Source organism: Geotrypetes seraphini, chromosome 19, assembly GCF_902459505.1.
Source record: "Geotrypetes seraphini chromosome 19, aGeoSer1.1, whole genome shotgun sequence".
Lineage (NCBI taxonomy): Eukaryota > Metazoa > Chordata > Amphibia > Gymnophiona > Dermophiidae > Geotrypetes > Geotrypetes seraphini.
This window is the reverse complement of record NC_047102.1, coordinates 20,589,260-20,610,565: the sequence shown is the minus strand read 5'-3', so window position 1 is coordinate 20,610,565 and position 21,306 is coordinate 20,589,260. Positions and strand designations below refer to the sequence as shown.

The following is a 21,306-nucleotide window of genomic DNA, read 5'->3' as shown; positions in this document are numbered from 1 at the left end:
TTGGATTCTCTCAAGTACCGCCATGTCCTTCTTGAGGTGTGGCGACCAATACTGAACGCAGTATTCCAGATGTGGACGCACCATCGCTCGATACAATGGCATGATGACTTCCCGCGTCCTGGTTGTTATGCCCCTCTTTATGATGCCCAGCATCCTGTTGGCTTTTTTCGAGGCTGCTGCGCACTGTGCAGATGGCTTCAGTGATGCATCCACCAGCACACCCAAGTCTCTCTCAAGTCTGCTGTCTCCCAACAATGACCCCCCAATTTGTAGTTGAACAACGGGTTCTTTTTCCTTATATGCATGACCTTGCATTTTTCCACGTTAAAGCGCATTTGCCATTTGTTTGCCCAGTCTTCCAGCTTGTCCAGGTCCCTTTGCAGGTCCTCACACTCCTCCCTGGACCTAACTCTACCGCATAGTTTGGTATCGTCTGCAAATTTTATAACCTCGCACTTTGCCTCCTTTTCCAGGTCATTGATAAATATGTTGAAGAGTAACGGCCCCAGCACCGATCCCTGTGGCACACTGCTCGTGACTCCCCGCCAGTCAGAATATTGGCCCTTCACTCCGACCCTCTGCAGTCTACCCGACAACCAGTGCTTGATCCATCTGTGCACATCCCCTCCCACCCCGTGGTTCCACAGCTTCCTAAGCAGCCTTTCATGTGGCACCTTGTCGAAAGCCTTTTGAAAATCGAGGTAAATGATGTCTATGAGTTCCCCATTGTCCACCCGACTGCTTATTCCCTCAAAGAAGTACAGAAGGTTCGTTAGGCACGACCTTCCCTAGGCACGACCTTCCCTTGCTTAATTAAACTCTGTTAAGATACTTGGTATGTTGGACTGGTATAGCGAGCCTAGCCAGCCTCAATATGAGGATACAATAGGATCATGAGCGACCTTTAAATTTGTCCCAAACATGAGGCACACCATTCAGACTTGTAGAGGCATGTTCTGATAAGACTATAGTAAAGGTTCAGCCTTATGACCCACTCTAGAGAAGCTACATGGCCAAGTGCAGAATTCTGTATGTCCTGTAAGGGTGGGGAATTTTACATTAAAGTTACCAAAATTTTTACTCGAGAGAATTCTGTACTGTCATCTAGTATTGCCAGAATCCCAGCTCTAGGCCATGCTACCAGACACAGAGAAATGTAGTTCTGCCTCAGCTGCATATTACTTAGGTATCACAAATTTATAGAAAAAACCAATATCCTACATCCAAATCAAACAGGCTTCAGGCAGCATCATTCTACAGAACACTCGTTAATCGACATGTCTACCTCTATTCTCTACTATCTGGATCACCATAAATCTGTCCTTTTAATTTCTCTTATCTCTCATCCGTCTTTAATACAACTGACCATAACCTCCTTTTGGACAGACTATTGGTATCACGGATCAGGTCCTCTCTTGGTTTAGATCCTATTTCACTAATTGTTCCTCCACTGTGTCTTTCAACAACACTACTTCAGAAAATTTCTCAGCAACTCATGGTATTCCTCAAGGGTCCATTCTCTCACTAATATCTTTCTTGCACACTTGATGACTCTCTGCCAATCTCTGTTTAACGTATTCGCTTACGCCAATGATATTCAGCTTTTACAGCCATTGGACATTGATAACCCTCTGGAAACATTAGCAATCAATATGAAACTCGAACAAATCCTTCAATGGCTTGATGCTAACAGATTAGCTCTCAATGTTAATAAATCAAATGTAATGCTCTTCCCTTGGAAAGACGGCCTTAAACTCAATTTTCCAATCACTATTAAGGGTATCGCACTCCAGACGCCCAGTAATATCAAGATTCTAGGGGTTAATTTGATCAAAAACTAACTTACGACCATATTAGTAGAATTGTCAAATCGACTTTCTTCAGGCTATGTCAAATTCGTTCTGTATCAAAATTCTTATGTCCCAAGTCACTTAACACATTAATTCACTCTCTGGTAATTTCAAAAATCGACTATTGTAATGCCCTATTTAAGGGAATAGCCCAAAAGGAAATAAGACATCTACAAATTATTCAAAATGTCTCAAACTTATTATGAAAGCCAAGAAATTCAACCATGTGTCGGCTCTCCTTAAGAAAGCACACTGGCTTTCAATTGCCCCATCGCATAACATATAAAATATTTTGCTAACTCTCAAGTCCCTCCTTTATGAAACAAAAATACTTAGGTCAAACCACCAACATTTATTAATTGTTCCCTCTCTCAAAAACATTAATACACGTCATTAATTTATCTTCTCCGTCCCAAACATGGAATTCCCTCCCCATTTAAGGGAAAAGCACCTTATTGACAGATTCAAGAGCAAGTTAAAATGCTTTCTTTTTAAAGATCATTTGACTGTTAGTAAGCTAGATTAGGAACCTTTAATGGATTTTATATTCTGACTTATTTCAAGTTTTCCGCTTTTACCCTCCCTGTTGTTTTTTCCTTATTTGTCTTAATTACTATCAACAATTGCATTTCTTTCCCCATTTTTCCCCTTTTGTTTGGTATGTTCTCTTTCCCCTGAAATTTGTAATTTTTACTTTTTGTACATCGCTTAGAATTTTGAATAAGCAACTAATCAAATTTTTAATAAACTTGATGTTTTGGGACTGCTTTATTACTATGATCAACCCTCATGCCAACTGCTTTTAAAAAAAATGCTCTTACCCTCCAAGCTTTTTTCCATACTTGATAGCTTCTTCCATTAAATGCTGGTAATCTGGCATCTGGGCTGCAGCCAGTATCAAGGACGGATTTGTGGTGGCATCCTGAGGCTTATATTCATCAATAGCTAGAAAAAAAAAGCAAATATCCATTTAAACTTGCTTTTGTATAGTGTCCAGCTGACAGTTTCATAGCACAGTAACATAATAAATGATGGTAGATAAAGACCTGAACTGTCCATCCAGGTCTGCCAATAAGTTAAACCCATTTAAAAAAATACAGATTAGATTAACTTGTATCTTCTTTGATATTTCTGGGTCATAGAATGTAGAGTCCGGTATTGTCCTAGGCTCCAAATGCTGAAGTTGCTGTCCAAGCTCACTCCAGCCTATCCAACCATCCCATTGTTTGCAGGATATCTACCATAAAGTCTGGACAGTTTTAGAAACCAGGCTAAAGAGATTACCTTGCCAATATCTTTTCTAGTAGATAGGTACGTCGTTCTGGACATTATTGTATTCTCCCCGTGCATCATTCTGGACGGCCCAGTATTCTCTCCATGCACACAAGTTGTGCAGAAGGCATCCAGTCCAGGTTTTTGGCTGCCCCCTTCAGTTTGTACCAAAGCAGGTGATACCCTTCCTTATTTGTTCCTATATAGGGCTATGGGCAAGACTCCCCAAACTACAAATCTGTTCTACTCCGAACCAAACATTTTAAACATTTAAATTTAACGATCAAAACACTGAAATAACCATACCAATCAAACATTTATGGAGCTCAAACATTCTCCCAATGTTTTATAGCAATAGATTATTCTTTATACCTTTAAGGTCTGATAGCAAAATCTCAGTCTACTCTTAACTTCCTGATTAAAACCATAGGCAGGCGTAGTAAATACTGAGAGGACGGGGTTCCAGAATGACACCTATCTACTTAAAAAAAAATTAGCAAGGTAAGAACCTAATCTTTTTCTAGTGTAATAGGTGTGTCCTATCATCATTCTGGAAAGTAGGGATATACAAAAGTGGTCCTAGAAATCTAGGGATGGACCTCTGCACCTGCTTGCAACACTGAGGACCCAAAGATGGTGGCCTCCCGTGATGCCATGTCCACTCTATAGAACTTGAAGAACCAGATTGTGCGCCGTCACCTGCTACACTTTTTAAAGCCGGTGAGCGGGCAGGACATGGACGGAAATACCGCCTCAGCCAAATCAAAGTCCGAAGGCTGAGACAGAAGACAAGGCCCCACCGTCGAAAACAGCTGATCAAAGAAAAGACAGAAAAAAAGAAAGATAGATCAAATGATCAAAAAACAAACCCAAAGGGAATAAATCCCTCAGAGAGAAGGCACTAGAAAAACAGGCAGAACTTCGACGATAGATTTCTCAGCTCCACAGAAAAACTAGAACTGAGGAGATGTGCGCCCTAGGTCAGGCGGGAAGGCACTCACGTTTGCACAATGCGGTCAGTCATTAACTTTCTAAAGTTCTTCAAGCAAGACTGCTTATGCAGCTTTCCGCATAGGGGCTCCATGGATGACATCACCCATATGTGAGAATATGCTGTCTGCTTGTCCTGGGATAAGGTACATGTCCATGATCGGTCAACAATTGTTCATCCAGTTACATTTTCATGTAGCACAAATGCATCCTGCAATGTTGCTTCCCACATGTCAAACAGTGCTCTAATCGGTGCCAGCTTGTCCAATTCTTGTCACTCTCTGACATGCATCAAACCACATCGAACAAGATATTTGCAGGAAACGATTCCTGCCCATGACTTTCGTGAAGATTGGTCTACCATCTTGTGTGCTCCACAGCTGACATATGGGTTCATTTTTCAACTTGTAAAACAATAGACAGTAAGTATAAAAAGTCCCAAGAAACTGCAGAGCTCTTCATCAATACCTTTCCAAGCCATCTTTGAAAATACATTGTCCTTTTCAAGATCTGTGGTAACAGAGCTTCAGAAAAATAATTCTAATGCCATCAACGGACTATCTACATTTCTCAGTGCATATCTTGGTGCTGGATAGAATGCAGAGGAAAAACATCAGTCTCCCTCAGGAGTCAAGCCTCAGAAGCAGAACTTTCACATGCTTTACTTATTTCCACACATACTGTATAGTACCTTCACTGCTAAGTCTGTTTCTGCAGTCAGACTACCTGCAAGCAAGTAAGCAATTCTAGACACCAATAGACAGATCTGACCGCCCTGGAGTAAGAGGAAGCATTATAGATACTGTATGTTCACATACCCTATTAAGCAACTCTAGCATTGCAATTTTCTAAATTACTAAATGATTTCAGGAATGCAACAGCTCCTGTCAAAGGTCAACTAATTGGATTTACCAGTCAAACTCAAACACCAGTTTTTGTTAAAAGAGGCTGCTACAAGCTCTTTAGCCATCTGGACATTAGAGACATTCCTGCTAGACCGATTCATCTTTCCTCTAAATAGTAAAAATTTAGGAAAGCCAATCATACATTCTCCAAAACAAAAATGACAAAAGAACTGTGGATGGAGCAGGATAAAAATAAAGACTTCAAGACTCTCCAATCTCAGATCAGGATTGAAATAAGTGCAGGAAAGGCAGGCTATATAGAGAAGTTTTTTCTGTCCCTATGATTTTAAGGTGATACTCAAGGTAAAGATGACCATAACGTCAATTGAATATACCGCAAATAAACTACTCAGTGTCGGACAGCTAGTTAATAGGCAAGCTATAAATGGAATAAATAATAAATGTATTCTGGCCCCTACAGCTTGATTCTCTAACACCGCCACTCCAAATAACTTGATATATCCGAGGTACTTAATATCATATTGCTTTGGTGGCATATTTATTCCCTCAGTGGGATATGAAGTTAATATGCAAAAACATAAGTGAACTTGGACATGACAACTTTACAACAAGTTTTACCTCTGCAATTATTGAATAGGACTAGCTATTCCGTCCTAAAAGTGTTACTAGCAACAAAACCAAAGGCTTAAATCACAACTTCTAGTACTCTCAACTGTAAACCATCAAATTCTTAAGTTTTAGTTATAAGAATACAGAATGACATAATACCAGACAGGACACCAACTGGAAAACATTAAAATGGGAGAAGCTGGAAGGCATGCCCCGATAGCTGATGGCTGCAGGGGACCATGATCATAACAAAATTTTATTTGTATACCACAATATACTATGAATTTTGATGCGGTTAACGGGGTAAATATAGGATCATACATAAGGGGTGAGGGTACAATGACAAGTAACACAGGACTATAAATAACAAAGGATCGTGGCAGGTCTGAGTCAAATACAATACAGGTGAGGCAATATAAGGAGAACTCAAGTTTGGATCTCAGTACAGATATAGATACGGGGAACCCAGAGACGGGAAAGGTGAGGGGAGCTGGAGGCGAGAAAGGAACGAGTCCGTACCTAGAGCTTTCCTTTTTCATCATCCTCAAGACAGACACATGAAGAGGGCATTAGGAATTTATTGAACAAATATCTGTGGCTGGCGTAGAACTATGGAATGCCTTGCCTGGTATCCTGCAGTTTTGTATGGGGAGGATGTATTAAGAAAACGCTGAAAACTCAGTTATTTGCCAATGCCTTTTTATGCTAAGGTATATTTCAGTTCATTATCGTCTTTTAGAATTTTCTGACATCAATGTATGATTTAAAGCTTGCTTGTATTTCTGAATTCATTGAATTTGTGCTCTAACCCTATTATAACAGGGACGGTTAACGATGTTGTTTAGACATGTCTATGTTATTTGTGATAATCGGAGGGAAACAAGATTTTATGTATATGGTATGGAAATCGCATAGTTGTATGCAGTATATAAATTTTTAAATAAATATGTTTTTAGTCCTCCTGAAAAGCATGTATGACGAAGACAATCTATAATGGGAAGTAATTCCCAGCTGTAGCGAGTTGCTTGATATGATAGTTTTGTCACGTAGGTTTTCCTAGCAGAGAGGGGTAGACAAAGATGGAGTTTGGAGTGCAAAATGCAAGTCGTGGGGAAGGGTAAACTCAAATACTTGTCATGTAGTTCAGTGTTTCTCAACCTTTTCAAGCCTAGTACCCCCTAAGCCTAACAAATACCAACCGAGTACCCCAGCCCAAACTCTGCCCCATAATAATAATACTAACTGTAACTCAATTTCTTCCATCCATTTTTCATATACACAGAATATAATCTTAATACATAATGGTAACCACAAAATTAAAAAAGCAAAAAGCACACGATACACAAAGAAAATGTTAATTATCATTTATATCCGGGGGGGGGGGGGGGGGTTTCAAAGATGTCAAGGCAGATGACTTTAAAATATGCAATGTCACCTCAGTAACAACTATAGAAAAATAGACAAATATAGTGCACAATATAGAGAGCAGATATAAATTCTCAAAACTGACACATTTTGATCACTAAATTAAAAATAAAATCATTTTCCTACCTTTGTTGTCTGGTGATTTCTTTCTTTCTTTACTCAGGCCCAACAATTGTCCCTTCCTATTCCCTCCCTCCCTCCTTCCTATGTCCCAAGTTAGTGCCCCCTTCCTCCCTCCCACCATCCTATGTTCCTCCTTCCTATGTCCCCCTCACTGCCTTCCAGCCTTTGTCCCCCTCACTGCCTTCCAGCCTTTGTCCCCCCTCCAAGACGTGCTGAAGTCTGCCTGCCCCCAAGCCAACCTGCTGCCAATTCCTCCTCCCCCCCAGTCCGCCATTGCCATCTGCTGCGTCCTCCATTTAATTATCTCCCGCTGCTGCCACTGTGAGCTGCTCCAGACAGAGGCTCTTCTGCGGGGATGAAGCAGCAGCAGTGACGCTGGGTGTGGACAGGGGCATGCGCATCTCCGGCACTTGGGGGACACCTGGCTCAACAGCGGGTCAAACTCCAGAATCCTTTTCAGCGTGGCACCACAAGCCATGGCCTCGCTGCGGCCCGAGAGCAAGGGAGGAGGAGGAGCAGGAAGCCGGTGGTGCTTCACTCCCAATCCACAGCAAACAAATTGCTTGGAAGGGCCAGGCGCATGCAGCGATTGCATGTCACCGGCCCAGAAGCCTTCCCTTCGACGTCAATTCTGATGTCAGAGAGAAGGTCCAGGCCAGGTGACAGTTTGTCATTGTGGAAGACTTGGTATGAGCGACTTGTTAGGAAGCCCCTGAACTAATTTAGGACAGATCATGTGATGCCTATAGCGTCTAGGCATGAAAGTAATATGTGGTGGCATACTAAGTCAAAGGTCGAATTGTGCTTAGGTCGAATTAAGTATGAGAGCACTTCGTCCTCTGCTGAAGAGGTGGTAGATGTCATTCGTTAGTGAGACTAGAACTGTCTCTGTGCTGAATATTGGCCAAAAGCCAGATTGAGAGTCATGAAGAATGTCATGTTCTAGGTAGTTTAACAGTTAGTGCTTCCAGTAGTTTCACAAAGAAAAGGATGGAGGAGATGGGGAACTGTTTATCTGCTGGCTGAGTTAGAGGCAGTGGGGAGTATGGTTATGTACTGAAGGCTATACCAAAAAGGTGGGTTTTCAGTCTGCTTTTAAACAAATACCTGCCAACTATTCTGTGAAGTAGAGCTGCCTGAGTCTCAATGCAAAACGATTCACTCCAACTGAATCTATTCAAATTGATTTATATATATTTTAAATTGGCCTCCCTGATTCAGTTGTCAGATCTCAGCTCCTTCTCTCCAGCAACAGGACCGCGATTGGAGTGAAGGTATAGAGGAGGCAGCTTCCTCCTGCAAGAAAGCCACAGAAGCCACTTTGAAAAATCAATTGTCAGCTCCTGCAGCTAATCTCACACCAATCTGAGGCAAGCGGCTATAAGCTGCACCACAGAGCATGGCTCTCTGGGCCGGGTACAGCCGCACATGCACAGCACCAGGGGGTTGGCAGCTGAAAGCATAGTTGTCGGAATGGGGATACACGGGGCCATGGTTCCCCCCAAATCATGTCCTTCAGCTTCTCCTCATTCCCTCCCCCGCGGCTCCCCTTCCACACTCCTACCTTCCCAACCAGCAGTGCTTTGATTTACATGCTAGCACTGCTGGCTGGCCAGTTCGAGAAGAGGGGAGAGAGAAATGTAGATATCCTAGGATGCACTGGGAGGGGCCTTAGGTATCCAGGTCCCCCTCTCAAAGTGGGAAGAGGGCCTACTCAGAGGTGGTGCCTCCCTCCTGCTGGATTCCTATGACGACAATGTCTACAAGGTACCAGGGAGGGGGTTGGAATGTCCTTGAGGAGGGGGGGAGGACTGATCAGATTCCCCCAGCCCAGCAGGACCTTCTTTTGGGGACTTTGGTGGGGTTGGAAGGGGTCCTAGATGCATTAAAATGTGCTGAAGCAGGAGGGAGTGGGCATCCCTCCTGCCAAGGATCTTCGGTGGGGGTGTCCAGGTATTGCAACATGGCGGAGGGGGGGTGGATTGAATGTTGAGGGTCCAGGTGGCCGAGGCAGGAGGGAGTGGGCATCTCTCCTGTCTCTTTATTGTTCGGAGCATTGTTGAGGGGGGGGGAGCTGTCATAGCATGGCAACACTTCAGCACAACTTATATTGTGTGTGTAACACACACCATCTTTGGCCATAATAAAAAATAAGGCAGACTTATCAGTAATTTGGCCCTTGACAGCCATCGCTATGCCTTAGTGATGTCAGGGTATTGAATGGAGGACTCATTTTAATATTAATGACCTCATTTGCATGGCAGTATCAGAGAATGAAAGAACACACGGAAAAGAATGCAGTGGGCTATTCTGTACATTAGGTCAGCAAATTAGGTCTGTCACTAAGCCAGATGAACTGATTTAGCGACAATTATTAGATAGTCAAAGTTTTGTGCATCTTGGCTTAGGTGATTGGGTGAAGGTAAATAAGATTATAATGTTATGCTAAAGGCTGTAAATTGACAGTTTGAAGGAGCAAGAGATTAGAGATGGTTGAAAGGGACAGTTATGGAGCAGGCGAGGAGATAAAAATGAGGGAATGAAGCCTGAATAGGGAATAAGGTATAAGAAAAGGTCTGGAAGCGGAAAAGAATGAAAGAAGGATGATGAAGACGAAACTGGAATGGGTTTCTGATAAATATCAGCTCTAGGGCTTTATTTAACACGACGCTGGCAACAATTTGAGGATATATGAGATAGGTTCCTGGAGGCGGAGGGCAGTGCAACACTTAACCCAAAGACTGACATTGGACTACAGGGGGGGACTATTGCTGAGGGAACCTTTGCTCTTGTATTTGCATTTAATGCTTTGTCTAGGTATGGGGTATGCAAATCTATTGGTTTGGGGGTATCTCAGCTGTCTTTTTTGGGGGGCAGCGGAGGTAAAGCACAGTTACTTACCGTTAAAAGTTGTTATCCAGGGACAGCAGGCAGATATTAACATAGTAACATAGTAGACGACAGCCGATAAAGACCCAAATGGTCCATCCAGTCTGCCCAACCTGATTCAATTTAAATTTTTTAAATTTTTTCTTCTTAGCTATTTCTGAACAAGAATCCAAAGCTCTACCCGGTACTGTGCTTGGGTTCCTACTGCCGAAATCTCCGTCTAAACCCTCCCAGCCATTGAAGCCCTCCCCAGCCCATCCTCCCCCAAATGGCAATATACAGACACAGACCATTCAAGTCTGCCCAGTACTGGCCTTAGTTCAATATTTAATATTATTTTCTGATTCTAGATCCTCTGTGTTCATCCCACACTTCTTTGAACTCAGTCACTCTGTTCCTCTCCACCACCTCTTTCGGGAGTGCATTCCAGGCATCCACTACCCTCTCCGTAAAGTAGAATTTCCTAACATTGCTCTTGAATCTATCACCCTCAACCTCAAATTATGTTCTCTGGTTTTACCATTTTCCTTTTTCTGGAAAATATTTCATTCTATGTTAATAACCTTCAAGTATTTGAACGTCTGAATCATATCTCCCCTGTCCCTCCTTTCCTCTAGGGCAGTGGTCTCAAACTCAAACCCTTTGCAGGGCCACATTTGGGATTTGTAGGTACTTGGAGGGCCTCAGAAAAAGTAGTTAATGTCTTATTACTGAAATGACAATTTTGCATGAGGTAAAACTCTTTATATTTTATACATCTTTCCTTTTGGCTAAGTCTTAATAATAATCTTGTCATTTATAGTTAAAGAGACATATGATCAAGAAACTGTTTTATTTTACTTTTGTGATTATGATAAACATACCGAGGGCCTCAAAATAGGATCTGGTGGCCCGCATGTGGTCCCCGGGCCGCGAGTTTGAGACCACTGCTCTAGGGTATACATATTCAGGGCTTCCAGTCTCTCCTCATACGTCTTCTGGCGCAAGCCTCCTATCATTTTCGTCGCCCTCCTCTGGACCGCTTCAAGTCTTCTTACGTCCTTCGCCAGATACGGTCTCCAAAACTGAACACAATACTCCAAGTGGGGCCTTACCAATGACCTGTACAGGGGCATCAATACCTTCATCCTTCTACTGGCTACACCTCTCTTTATACAGCCTAGTATCCTTCTGGCTGCAGCCACTACTGCCTTGTCACAAAGTTTTTTTCTCAACATGTGGGTGACGTCATCCACGGAGCCCCATAGCAGACTTGCTTGTATAACTTTCAAAGAGTTTGCAAGTGCCTTCCTGCCAAATGTAGGTCGTGCGTCTCCTGTGATGCACCTCAGTTCAGATAGCTAGCTAAGAAGCTAACCAGGGGATGTGGGTGTGTTGTGAGAATATCTGTCTGTTGTCCCTGGATAAAAACTGTTACAGTAAGTAACTGTGCTTTATCCCAGGACAAGCAGGCAGCATATTCTCAACATGTGGGTGGCCTCCAAGCTAACCAGAATGAGATGGTGGGAGAGTTGGAAATTTAGAACATATGTTGTAAAACTGACTGGTCAAAATGGCCGTCTCGTCTGGAGAGAGTATCCAGACAATAATGAGAGGTGAATGTATGAACCGAGGACCAAGTGGCAGCCTTGCAGATTTCCTCAATAGGAGTTGATCTGAGGAAAGCTACAGGCGCCGCCATAGCTCTAACTTTATGGCCCGTGACTCGACCGTGCAGAGGGAGATCAGCCTGAGCATAGCAGAAAGAGATGCAAGCAACCATCCAGTTGGAGATGGTTCACTTGGAAACAGGATGCCCCAACTTGTTTGGATCGAAGGAGATGAAAAGTTTAGGAACAGGTCTATGAGGTTGAGTGTGTTGCAAGTAGAAAGCTAAAGCACGTTTACAGTCCAGAGTATGAAGCGCTATTTCTTCAGGATGAGAATGAGGCTTTGGAAAAAAACACTGGAAGGACAATGGATTGATTGAGATGAAATTCCGAAACCACTTTAGATAAGAATTTTGGATGAGTACGAAGGACCATCTTGTCATGATGGAAAACTGTGAAAGGTGGGTCTGTCACTAGAGCTTGGAGCTCACTGACTCGTCTAGCAGAGGTGAGTGCAATGAGAAACACCACCTTCCAAGTGAGATATTTAAGATGAGCCGAATCTATTGGTTTGAATAGAGGCTTCATCAAGTGAGTAAGAACAAGATTGAGATCCCAAACCACCGGAGGCGGTTTGAGAGGTAGGTTGACATTGAAAAGTCCTTTCATAAATCTGGAAACCACCGGATGAGCAGAGAGGGGTTTCCCTTCAATAGGCTGATGAAAAGCAGCAATGGCACTTAGGTGGACTCTAATAGATGTGGATTTGAGGCCAGAGTGACATAAGTGCAGCCAACGAGAGGAAACGCCACCTTGGACTTGGTTCTAAATGGCATTACGGGACCGACAAAAGAAGTAGAAGTCACGGTCCCGCTGGGGACGAGCGATCACAACATGATCAACTTTAAACTTGACATCGGGAAAGGAAAATGTACCAAAACCTTAACCATGATCTTAAACTTTAAAAATAATAATAATAATTTTATTTCTTATATACCGCTGTACCATAAGTTCAAAGCGGTTTACAACAAGTTACATACAATGAGAGTAAGAGATGTTTACAACAAGAAGTAAGCGATGTTTACAATGAGATACATACAATGAGTGTATGAGATGTAAGGGAAGATATGATAACATGAGAGCCATGGTGAAATAACGGCTCAAGAAAAAGTTGGACAAAGCTAAAACGGTTGATCAGGCATGGTCCCTACTGAAAAATACTATCACGGAAGCACAAAATCTCTACATTCCGCGGATTTCCAAAGAAAGGAAAACTAAAGGCAAAGGAGAACTGGCATGGCTTACTAGAGAGGTGAAGGAAGCCATAAAAGAAAAGAAGGACTCTTTAAAAAAAATGGAAACGCATGAAAATGACTGAAGCTTGGAACAAACACAAAGATGATCAGAAGAAATGTCACAAGGCGGTGAGGGATGCCAAAAATGACTATGAGGAGAAAATAGTACAAGAGGCCACAAATTTCAAGCCCTTCTTTAGATACGTAAAAGGGAAAAAACCCGCAAAAGAGGCGGTGGGACCGCTGGATGACCAGGGAAGAAAAGGGTACATCAAGGAAGACAAACAAATTGCAAACAGACTAAATTCCTTCTTTGCGTCTATCTTTATGAAGGAGGACACCGCAACAATACCAGAAGCAGTGAAAATGTTCAAAGGAGTAATAGAGGACAGCCTCACCACAGTAGAAGTGGACTTGGACCAGATATACTACCAGATCAACAAACTTAAAAGTGACAAATCCCCTGGACCGGATGGAATTCACCCAAGAGTCTTAAAAGAACTGAAGGTTGAAATCGGAGGACTATTGCAAAAACTTGCCAACCTGTCAATTAGAACTGGACAGATACCGGATGACTGGAAGATAGCGAACGTCACACCTATTTTCAAAAAAGGATCAAGAGGAGAACCGGGCAACTACAGACCTGTGAGTCTTACGTCTGTCCCTGGAAAGATGGTTGAGGCACTGATTAAGGATAGCATAGTCTGGCACTTGGATACACATGACCTGATAAGAGACAGTCAATATGGCTTCAGAAAAGGGAAATCATGTTTGACGAATTTACTTCATTTTTTGAGACCATGAACAAACAAATTGATAGTGGAGAACCGGTGGACATAATATATTTGGACTTCCAGAAAGCGTTCGACAAGGTTCCACATGAGAGACTTCTCAGAAAACTACAAAGCCATGGAATAAAGGGAGATATACTAAGATGGATAGGCAAATGGCTGGAAAACACTAAGCAGAGAGTGGGCATAAATGGGAAGTTCTCAGACTGGGAGACAGTGACCAGTGGTGTACCCCAGGGCTCGGTACTTGGGCCCATCTTATTTAATATTTTCATTAATGACCTAGAAGAAGGAACATCCAGTGAGATCATCAAGTCTGCAGACAACACAAAGCTATGCCAGGCAATCAGTTCGTAGAAGGATAGCGAGGAACTCCAGAGTGACTTGTGTCAGTTAGAGAAATGGGCGGAGAAATGGCAGATGAAGTTTAATGTGGAAAAGTGCAAGGTAATGCATTTAGGCAGAACATAAGAATTGTCACTGCTGGGTCAGACCAGTGGTCCGTCATGCCCAGCAGTCTGCTCACGCGGTGGCCCTCTGGTCAAAGACCAACACCCCAACTGAGACCAGCCCCACCTGCGTACGTTCCAGTTCAGCAGGAACTTGTCCAACCCCGTCCTGAATCCCTGCAGGGTGCCCTCCCTCATGACAGACTCCAGAAGAGCATTCCAGTTCTCCATCACTCTCTGGGTGAAGAAGAACCTCCCCATGTTTGTACAGAATCTATCCCCTTTCAACCCCAGAGAGAGTGCCGTGCCCTCTCATTCTCCCTACCTTGGAGGGTTAACAACCCGTCCCCATCCACCAAGTCTATTCCCTTCAGTACCTTGAATGTTTCGATCATGTCCCCTCTCAATCTCTTCTGCTCGAGAGAGAAGAGGCCCAGTTTCTCTAATGTCAGGTGCAACTTTAGGTAAGAGCGAACAATAAAAGGACCTGGGTGTACTGATAGATAGGACTCTGAAGCCGTTGGCACAATGTGCGGCAGGGGCAAAGAAAGCAAATAGAATGTTAGGCATGATAAAGAAAGGAATAACGAGTAGATCGGAGAAAGTTATAATGCTGCTTTATAGAGCAATGGTCAGACCACACTTGGAATACTGTGTCCAACATTGGGCTTCCAACCTAAAGAAGGATATAAAACTGCTAGAGAGGGTGCAGAGACGAGCAACGAAGCTAATAAAGGGTATGGAGAACTTGGAATACGAGGAACGACTTAAAGAGACTGGGATTGTTCTCTCTTGAGAAAAGGAGACTGCGAGGGGATATGTTTGAGACTTTCAAAATACTGAAAGGAATTGACAAAATAGAGCAGAAAAAAAAATTATTTACAATGTCCAATGTGACACGGACAAGAGGACATGGACTGAAGCTAAGGGGGAACAAGTCCAGGACAAATATCAGGAAGTTCTGCTTCACACAACAAGTGGTGGATACCTGGAATGCCCTCCCTGAGGAGGTTGTTGCAGAATCAACCGTTCTAGAATTTAAAAGCAAACTAGATGCACATCTCCTTACGAGAGGCATAGAGGGATATGGGTGACTTAAAAATATATAAACAAGTATCCCAAGTGGTAGTAAATAATAAATGGAAATAAGCTAGCATACCACTATAACCATGAAGTGCATCACACTCTTCTACCACGGTCTCAGAACTGGAGCCTACGCAAGGTATTTATATCACAAACTCGAGTGATCAGCGTAGTAATTTAGCTCCCTGCTCCAATCATTGACCGCTTAGGTTTTAAAACATATAAACTTTAATAATTTAATCTTAAAATATTTCTTGTAGAAAATTTTTATATATACTTTTAGTTCATTTTATTTAGTTCATTTTATTTTAATTCATTTTATAGAAAACCTCACTATCAGTGCAAATTTGCCCACTTTGTATGCATTATTAAGGATTTGAAAAAATGACAAGCTACTTATCTTTAAACGGCGCTTGTCTCTGGATATGTTTTTTTCAGCAGTGATCAAATAGTTGCACAAGCCAGTATTGCACAAGCCGACGCGGCCAGCGTTTCGCAGACTCACTGTTTGTCCGCTGCTTCAGGGCCAGCACTGCGGCATTCAATTAGCATTCAGTTCCAACGTCAAATTTTTCAAAACGCAGTGAGTCCGTGAAACGCTGGCCGCGTCGGCTTGTGCAACTATTTGAACACTGCTGAAAAAAACATATCCAGAGACAAGCGCCGTTTAAAGATAAGTAGCTTGTCATTTTTTCAAATCCTTAATAGTGCATACAAAGTGGGCAAATTTGCACTGATAGTGAGGTTTTCTATAAAATGAATTAAAATAAAATGAACTAAATAAAATGAACTAAAAGTATATATATAAAAAAAGTTTTCTACAAGAAATATTTTAAGATTAAATTATTAAAGTTTATATGTTTTAAAACCTATGATTGGAGCAGGGAGCTAAATTACTACGCTGATCACTCGAGTTTGTGATATAAATACCTTGCGTAGGCTCCAGTTCTGAGACCGTGGTAGAAGAGTGTGATGCACTTCATGGTTATAGTGGTATGCTAGCTTGTTTCCATGACTTAAAAATATGCCAGATGTGCACCTGGCTGGGCCACCACGTGTGCGGATCGCCGGACTTGATGGACCGAAAGTCTGATCCGGAGATGGCAGTTCTTATGTAATCCAAAACTGAAGACAAGGAGGTAGATTGCAGCTCCTTGTGATGAGTAGTACACCAAGTAGAAAATCTAGTCCATTTCTGGGTGTAACACTGCCTAGTGGATGGCTTCCTGGGAGCCTCTAGAATGTCCTGCACAGATTGAGAGAACTATAGAGTGGCAGTTAGGTTGAGAGGTACCAAGCTGTTAGGTGTAAAGACTGCAGGTTGGGATGAAGTAGAGACCCTTGACTCTGTGTAAGCAGAGAGGGAAATACTAGTAGAAGTAGAGGCTCCCTGCTGCTGAGTTGAAGTAGAAGGGAGTATCAAGGTTGTCTGGGCCACCAAGGAGCTATCAGAATCATGGTGGCATGCTCCTTCTTGAGTTTGACAAGAGTCTTGAGAATCAGAGGGAATGCAAAGAGAAACTGATTCGTCCATTCCAGAAGGAAAGCATCTGCCTCAAGTATATCCTGGAGCAGAACTGAGGCAGTTTGTTGTTGTGGGGAGTACCCAATTGAGAAAAAATGTGATGGAGAGGCGAGGAATTGAGTGTCCATTCATGAGGTTGTATAAGACGATTCAATTTGTCCGCCAGACAGTTTTGCTGCCCTTGGATGTAGACAGCTCGCAGGAAGGTGTTGTGAAGGATTGCCCAATTCCAAAGCTTCAGAGCTTCCTGACAAAAAGGGAGTGATCCTATTCCTCCCTGCTTGTTGACTTAGCACATGGCGACTTGGTTGTCTGTTCGAAAGAGGACTATCTGGTCGTGAAGAAGGTGCTGAAAAGCTTTGAGAGCATTGAAAATCTCTCCGAGTTCCTACAGATTGATGCGACACTGACGATCTGTGCTGGACTAATGGCCTTGAGTACGGAGCCCATCAAGATGAGCCCCCCAAGCGTAGGTTGAAGAATCTGTGGTGAGAATCTTCTGAAGGGAGTGTGTGTGTGAAAAAGTAAACCTCTGGAAAGATTGGAAGAGAGCATCCACCAGTGGAGAGACTGTCTCAACGAAGGAGTCACTATAATGTGTTGAGAGTGGGTCACAAGCTTGCTGCCACTGAGATGCCAGGGTCCACTGAGGAATTCTGAGATGAAGTCTGACAAAAGGAGTCACGTGAACCGTTAAGGCCATGAGACCTAGAAAAACCATCATTTGTCTTGCCACACTCGCTGACAAAGGTAAATGAGAGCGTCGTGACGTGATTGAGGCAGGAATGCTCTGAGTTGAAGTGTCCAGGCTAAAATAAACTGTAAAGTATGGGGGGACGTAACTGGGACTTTGGAAAATTGATTTTGAACCCAAGACTTTGGAGAAACCCTATAGTCCGTTGGGTCGCTACAATAACCTCCTGTTGAGACAATGCTTTGATGAGCAAGTCATCCAGATATGGAAAGACTTGAAGACCCTGTGTACGCAGGGCTACAACCACCACCACCGGGCATTTTGTGAAGACTCTGGGAGATGAGGCAAGGCCAAAAGGAAGGACTCGGTACTGAAGATGAAGTTTCCCCACCCAAAATCTTAGGAATCTGCGAGAGGCTGGATGGATTGGAATATGAGTATAAGCCTCTTTGAGATCTAGGGAGCATATCCAATCCACTTGATCCATCAGGGGGTATAGTGTTGGAAGAGAGATGCCTCGATGGAGAAGTCCCAGGAGTATGAGAAATGGACAGCCTTGACTCGTGCCTCATAGAGACAGGCGAAGGAGGATCCCTCGTAGATGGTCTCGAGAGAGGAGTCTGAGGCCTGGATGGGCCTTGAGGCGTAGAAAGCTTCGGAGTTTGAGCCTTTACCTGGATTTGGAAGGGGTCTCGATGGGCTGCGACGAACGAGGCATAGGATACTCTGCACTCTTCTTTGAAGCCAGGTGCCTCGAGGACGAGGAATGCTTCGAGTGAGGCCTCGATAGAGGCTTCTCCACCACTTCTCAACAGGTTGAGTAGCTGAAGACCCGGACCTGGAAGGACAAGGCGAGGAGTCACTGGAGGACAAGGGTTGAGACCAAAGAGGTTTTGCTCTTGGTGCCTCAACAGTATGCTCAGGCTGGCTCGCAGAAAGCAGGGCCGAGGCAGGGGCAAGCTTAGCCAAAACAGAGGTAAGCTGCATGGTCAATATGGCTTGCAGTATGTTCTCGAAGACAGGTACTGAGACCAATGACTCTGGTCTAGAAGGTGCAGCAGTGTGCTCCATAGAGGGCGACCTCGAAGATGAGTATTCCCTATGTTTAGAGGTACGCTTTAGAGGTCTCGTAGAGGCTGGCACGACTGCACTCGTTGCCTGGAATGCTTGAGATTCAGCTGGAGGCTTCTTAGGTAGTGTACCTGCAGAGGGAAGAGAAAACTTGCCTGAGGATGAGACCTTTAGAGGCACAGCAGACAAGGTCTTCGAAGACAATCGCGACTTGCTCAAGGTTGAAGACTTGGATGAGGCCGCCACGGGGGTGGAGGCCGAGGCCTTTTCAGCAGACGACTCCATAGGACTGAAGAACTCCAGGATCTTGGCATGACACCTCCGGAGAGCTTGTTTTTGAAGGGTAGCACAATGCTGGCAGGACTCAGGACAACATTCAGGCCCCAAGCACTTGATACACCAAGGATGAGGGTCGAGAGAAAACGCCCGATTACAATGGCTACACTTCTTAAACCCGGTAAGAGGCTGGGACATAGAAAACAATATGGCCGCAACAAAACAAGGGCTGGCGGCAGGGCCTGAGCCCAAGCCCTGCCAGATGAGAACCGACGGAATAATGTAGGTTTTTATTTTTTTTGGGGGGGGGGTGTTTTTATAGAGATGCATCACACAGCGACTAGAGAAAGAAACAAAGAAAAAAAGAAAGCCGCGGTGCGAGAAGGCAACTCAAAAACCAGCAGAGCTGGAAAACAGGTGCTTCTTGGCTCCACGGAAAACTGAGGTACCTCACAAGAGACACACGACCTACGTTCAGCGGGAAGGCACTTGCACATGCATGATTCTACAAGCAAGTCTGCTTGCGAGGCTGTCTGCTACAGGGCTCCATGGATGACATCACCCACATGTTGAGAATATGCTGCTTGCTTGACCTGGGATAAGGGGTGTTTTGATAGGGTTTTAGCAGGGTGTACCTCTCTGTGGGTTTCTGGAAACTGTTTAACATTGTACTAGTGATTATAGTGCTATTAATGTATTTGGGGAGCTTCTGTTGAACGCACTGTTGTGTTGCATTTTGTCCTATATCTTTGAGAGTGTTCTAAATAAAGAATTAGAAGAAGGAAAGTAAACCTGATGAGTGGATGAAGCAAGGCTGAAGTGGGGATGAGGGGAGGAATTAGAAAGTAAGTAAAAGTGGCAAGGGTATGACATGCGAGAGCTAGGGAAAAATGAAGCGAAGAGCTGTTAAGTATGGAATGACACGATGACAGAATTTGCTGCCATCCCTGCAGATAACCACGGCAAAGCATCCCATGTCATTCTTTAGTGTCTATTTCAGTGGTCTCAAACTTGCGGCCCGGGGACCACATGCGGCCCGCCAGGTACTATTTTGAGGCCCTCGGTATGTTTATCATACTCACAAAGTGATCATATGTCTCTTTAGCTATAAATGGCAATATTATTATTAATACTTAGTCAAAAGGAAAGATTTATAAACTATAAAGAGTTTTACCTGATGCAAAATTGTTAATTCTTTAATAAGACATTAACTATTTTTTTTTTTTTTTGCGGCCCTCCATGTACCTACAAATTCAAAATGTGGCCCTGCAAAGGGTTTGAGTTTGAGACCACTGGTCTATTTCAACCTTAGTCCTTTTACACAAACATTCTTCAATGCCCATTCATACTCCGATTTTTCCCTCTTCCCTTAAAGAGCATCATGAGGATGCTTTCTTCCCATGTTAACTGTGGGGACAGAGACCGTGTCATTCTCTACAGTGATAATTAAGTTGTAGGGTAGGTGTAAAGTTGACTAGACCTACAGTTTAGGAGGGATGGTGTGTGGTGAGGGCTTTCAGTGAATCCCCAGCTCCACAACCCTGCTTTTTGGTTCTTTACTTTTTGCTTGGTGCAGTTTGTTGAATAGGCAGCCTGCTCAATCGGTCAAACTGCATTAAAAAGAAAAAAAATGATAGACAATACTGATCTGAATTTGGCTTAGCTTTTATCCATGGAAAAATGAATGATCCTACTTGCTCTCACTCCCTCCTTCGTTTGCACTTCATTAGCAGTTCCTGGTTTCAAGGGGTTGCGGAACCCTGAGCCAACTCATTGGCAGATTGTGAAACAGCCGCTTTACGTAAGTTGATGTTGAGCAAGAGGCATTTGGAGCTGTGGGGCTCGTTCATCCCACCCCTAAAAGGTCCCTTCATTTTCCAATTGTTTTACAACTTTTAGCTGCTGCTTCTTTATGTCCTTTCCAAAGCGTCTCGCGCCTCCACAGGACTAGCCCCGGGACCGGCCCTCAGAAGGCGGCCTGAGACGCGCCTCTTCCTCCCTCCCTCCCTCCAACGCTCTCACCGTTCACATCGCCGGTGTCCGCCACCACCGTGGTAAACTGCTTCAGCTGCTCCAACGCCGACTCCATCTTCTGCCGCTTCTCGGGGGACGCTGACATCTCGGGAGGGCACGCGGGAGCTTTTATAGGGCGCGAGCGCAGCGGGTAGAGCGCGGACGAGGCTCAAAAGTGGGCGGAGAATGCGAGCGCGAGCGCCAGACGGGAGGTGGCAAAGGCCAAAACTGTGTCAGCTTCGCTGGAGGCTTTTTGCGTATTCAAGCGGTATATACTGGCAGGTTTTGGGCAGCCAAATTTTCAAAAGTTCTGCCCCAGATCCCGCCCCAATATTAATAGTACTAATTGTAATGACATTTTTCCATTCATTTTTGATATATACAGACACAAAATATAATCTTATTCATTCCTATCAGAACACCTGGCCTTGGTCACACATGCACAACACAACCTCTATGAACATAAGCAATGCCTCTGCTGGGTCAGACCCGAGGT

General features: G+C 43.8%; 1 protein-coding gene across 2 annotated transcripts in view; it reads right to left on the bottom strand.

The window, feature by feature from the left end:
• The window catches only part of TALDO1 (transaldolase 1), a 93,292-nt gene extending 72,311 nt beyond the window's left edge, over positions 1-20,981 (bottom strand). Inside the window, exons 1-2 of one of the 2 annotated variants that reach the window (XM_033928709.1) lie at positions 20,820-20,981; positions 2,672-2,795 (exon numbers count right to left, since the gene is read on the bottom strand). In XM_033928709.1, coding sequence (XP_033784600.1) covers positions 2,672-2,795; positions 20,820-20,916 — 221 coding nt within the window. In that variant the 5' untranslated portion in view covers positions 20,917-20,981. The remainder of the gene's footprint in view (positions 1-2,671; positions 2,796-20,819) is intronic. The other variant, XM_033928708.1, reaches the window with a different exon arrangement.
• Positions 20,982-21,306: the final 325 nt, after the last annotated feature.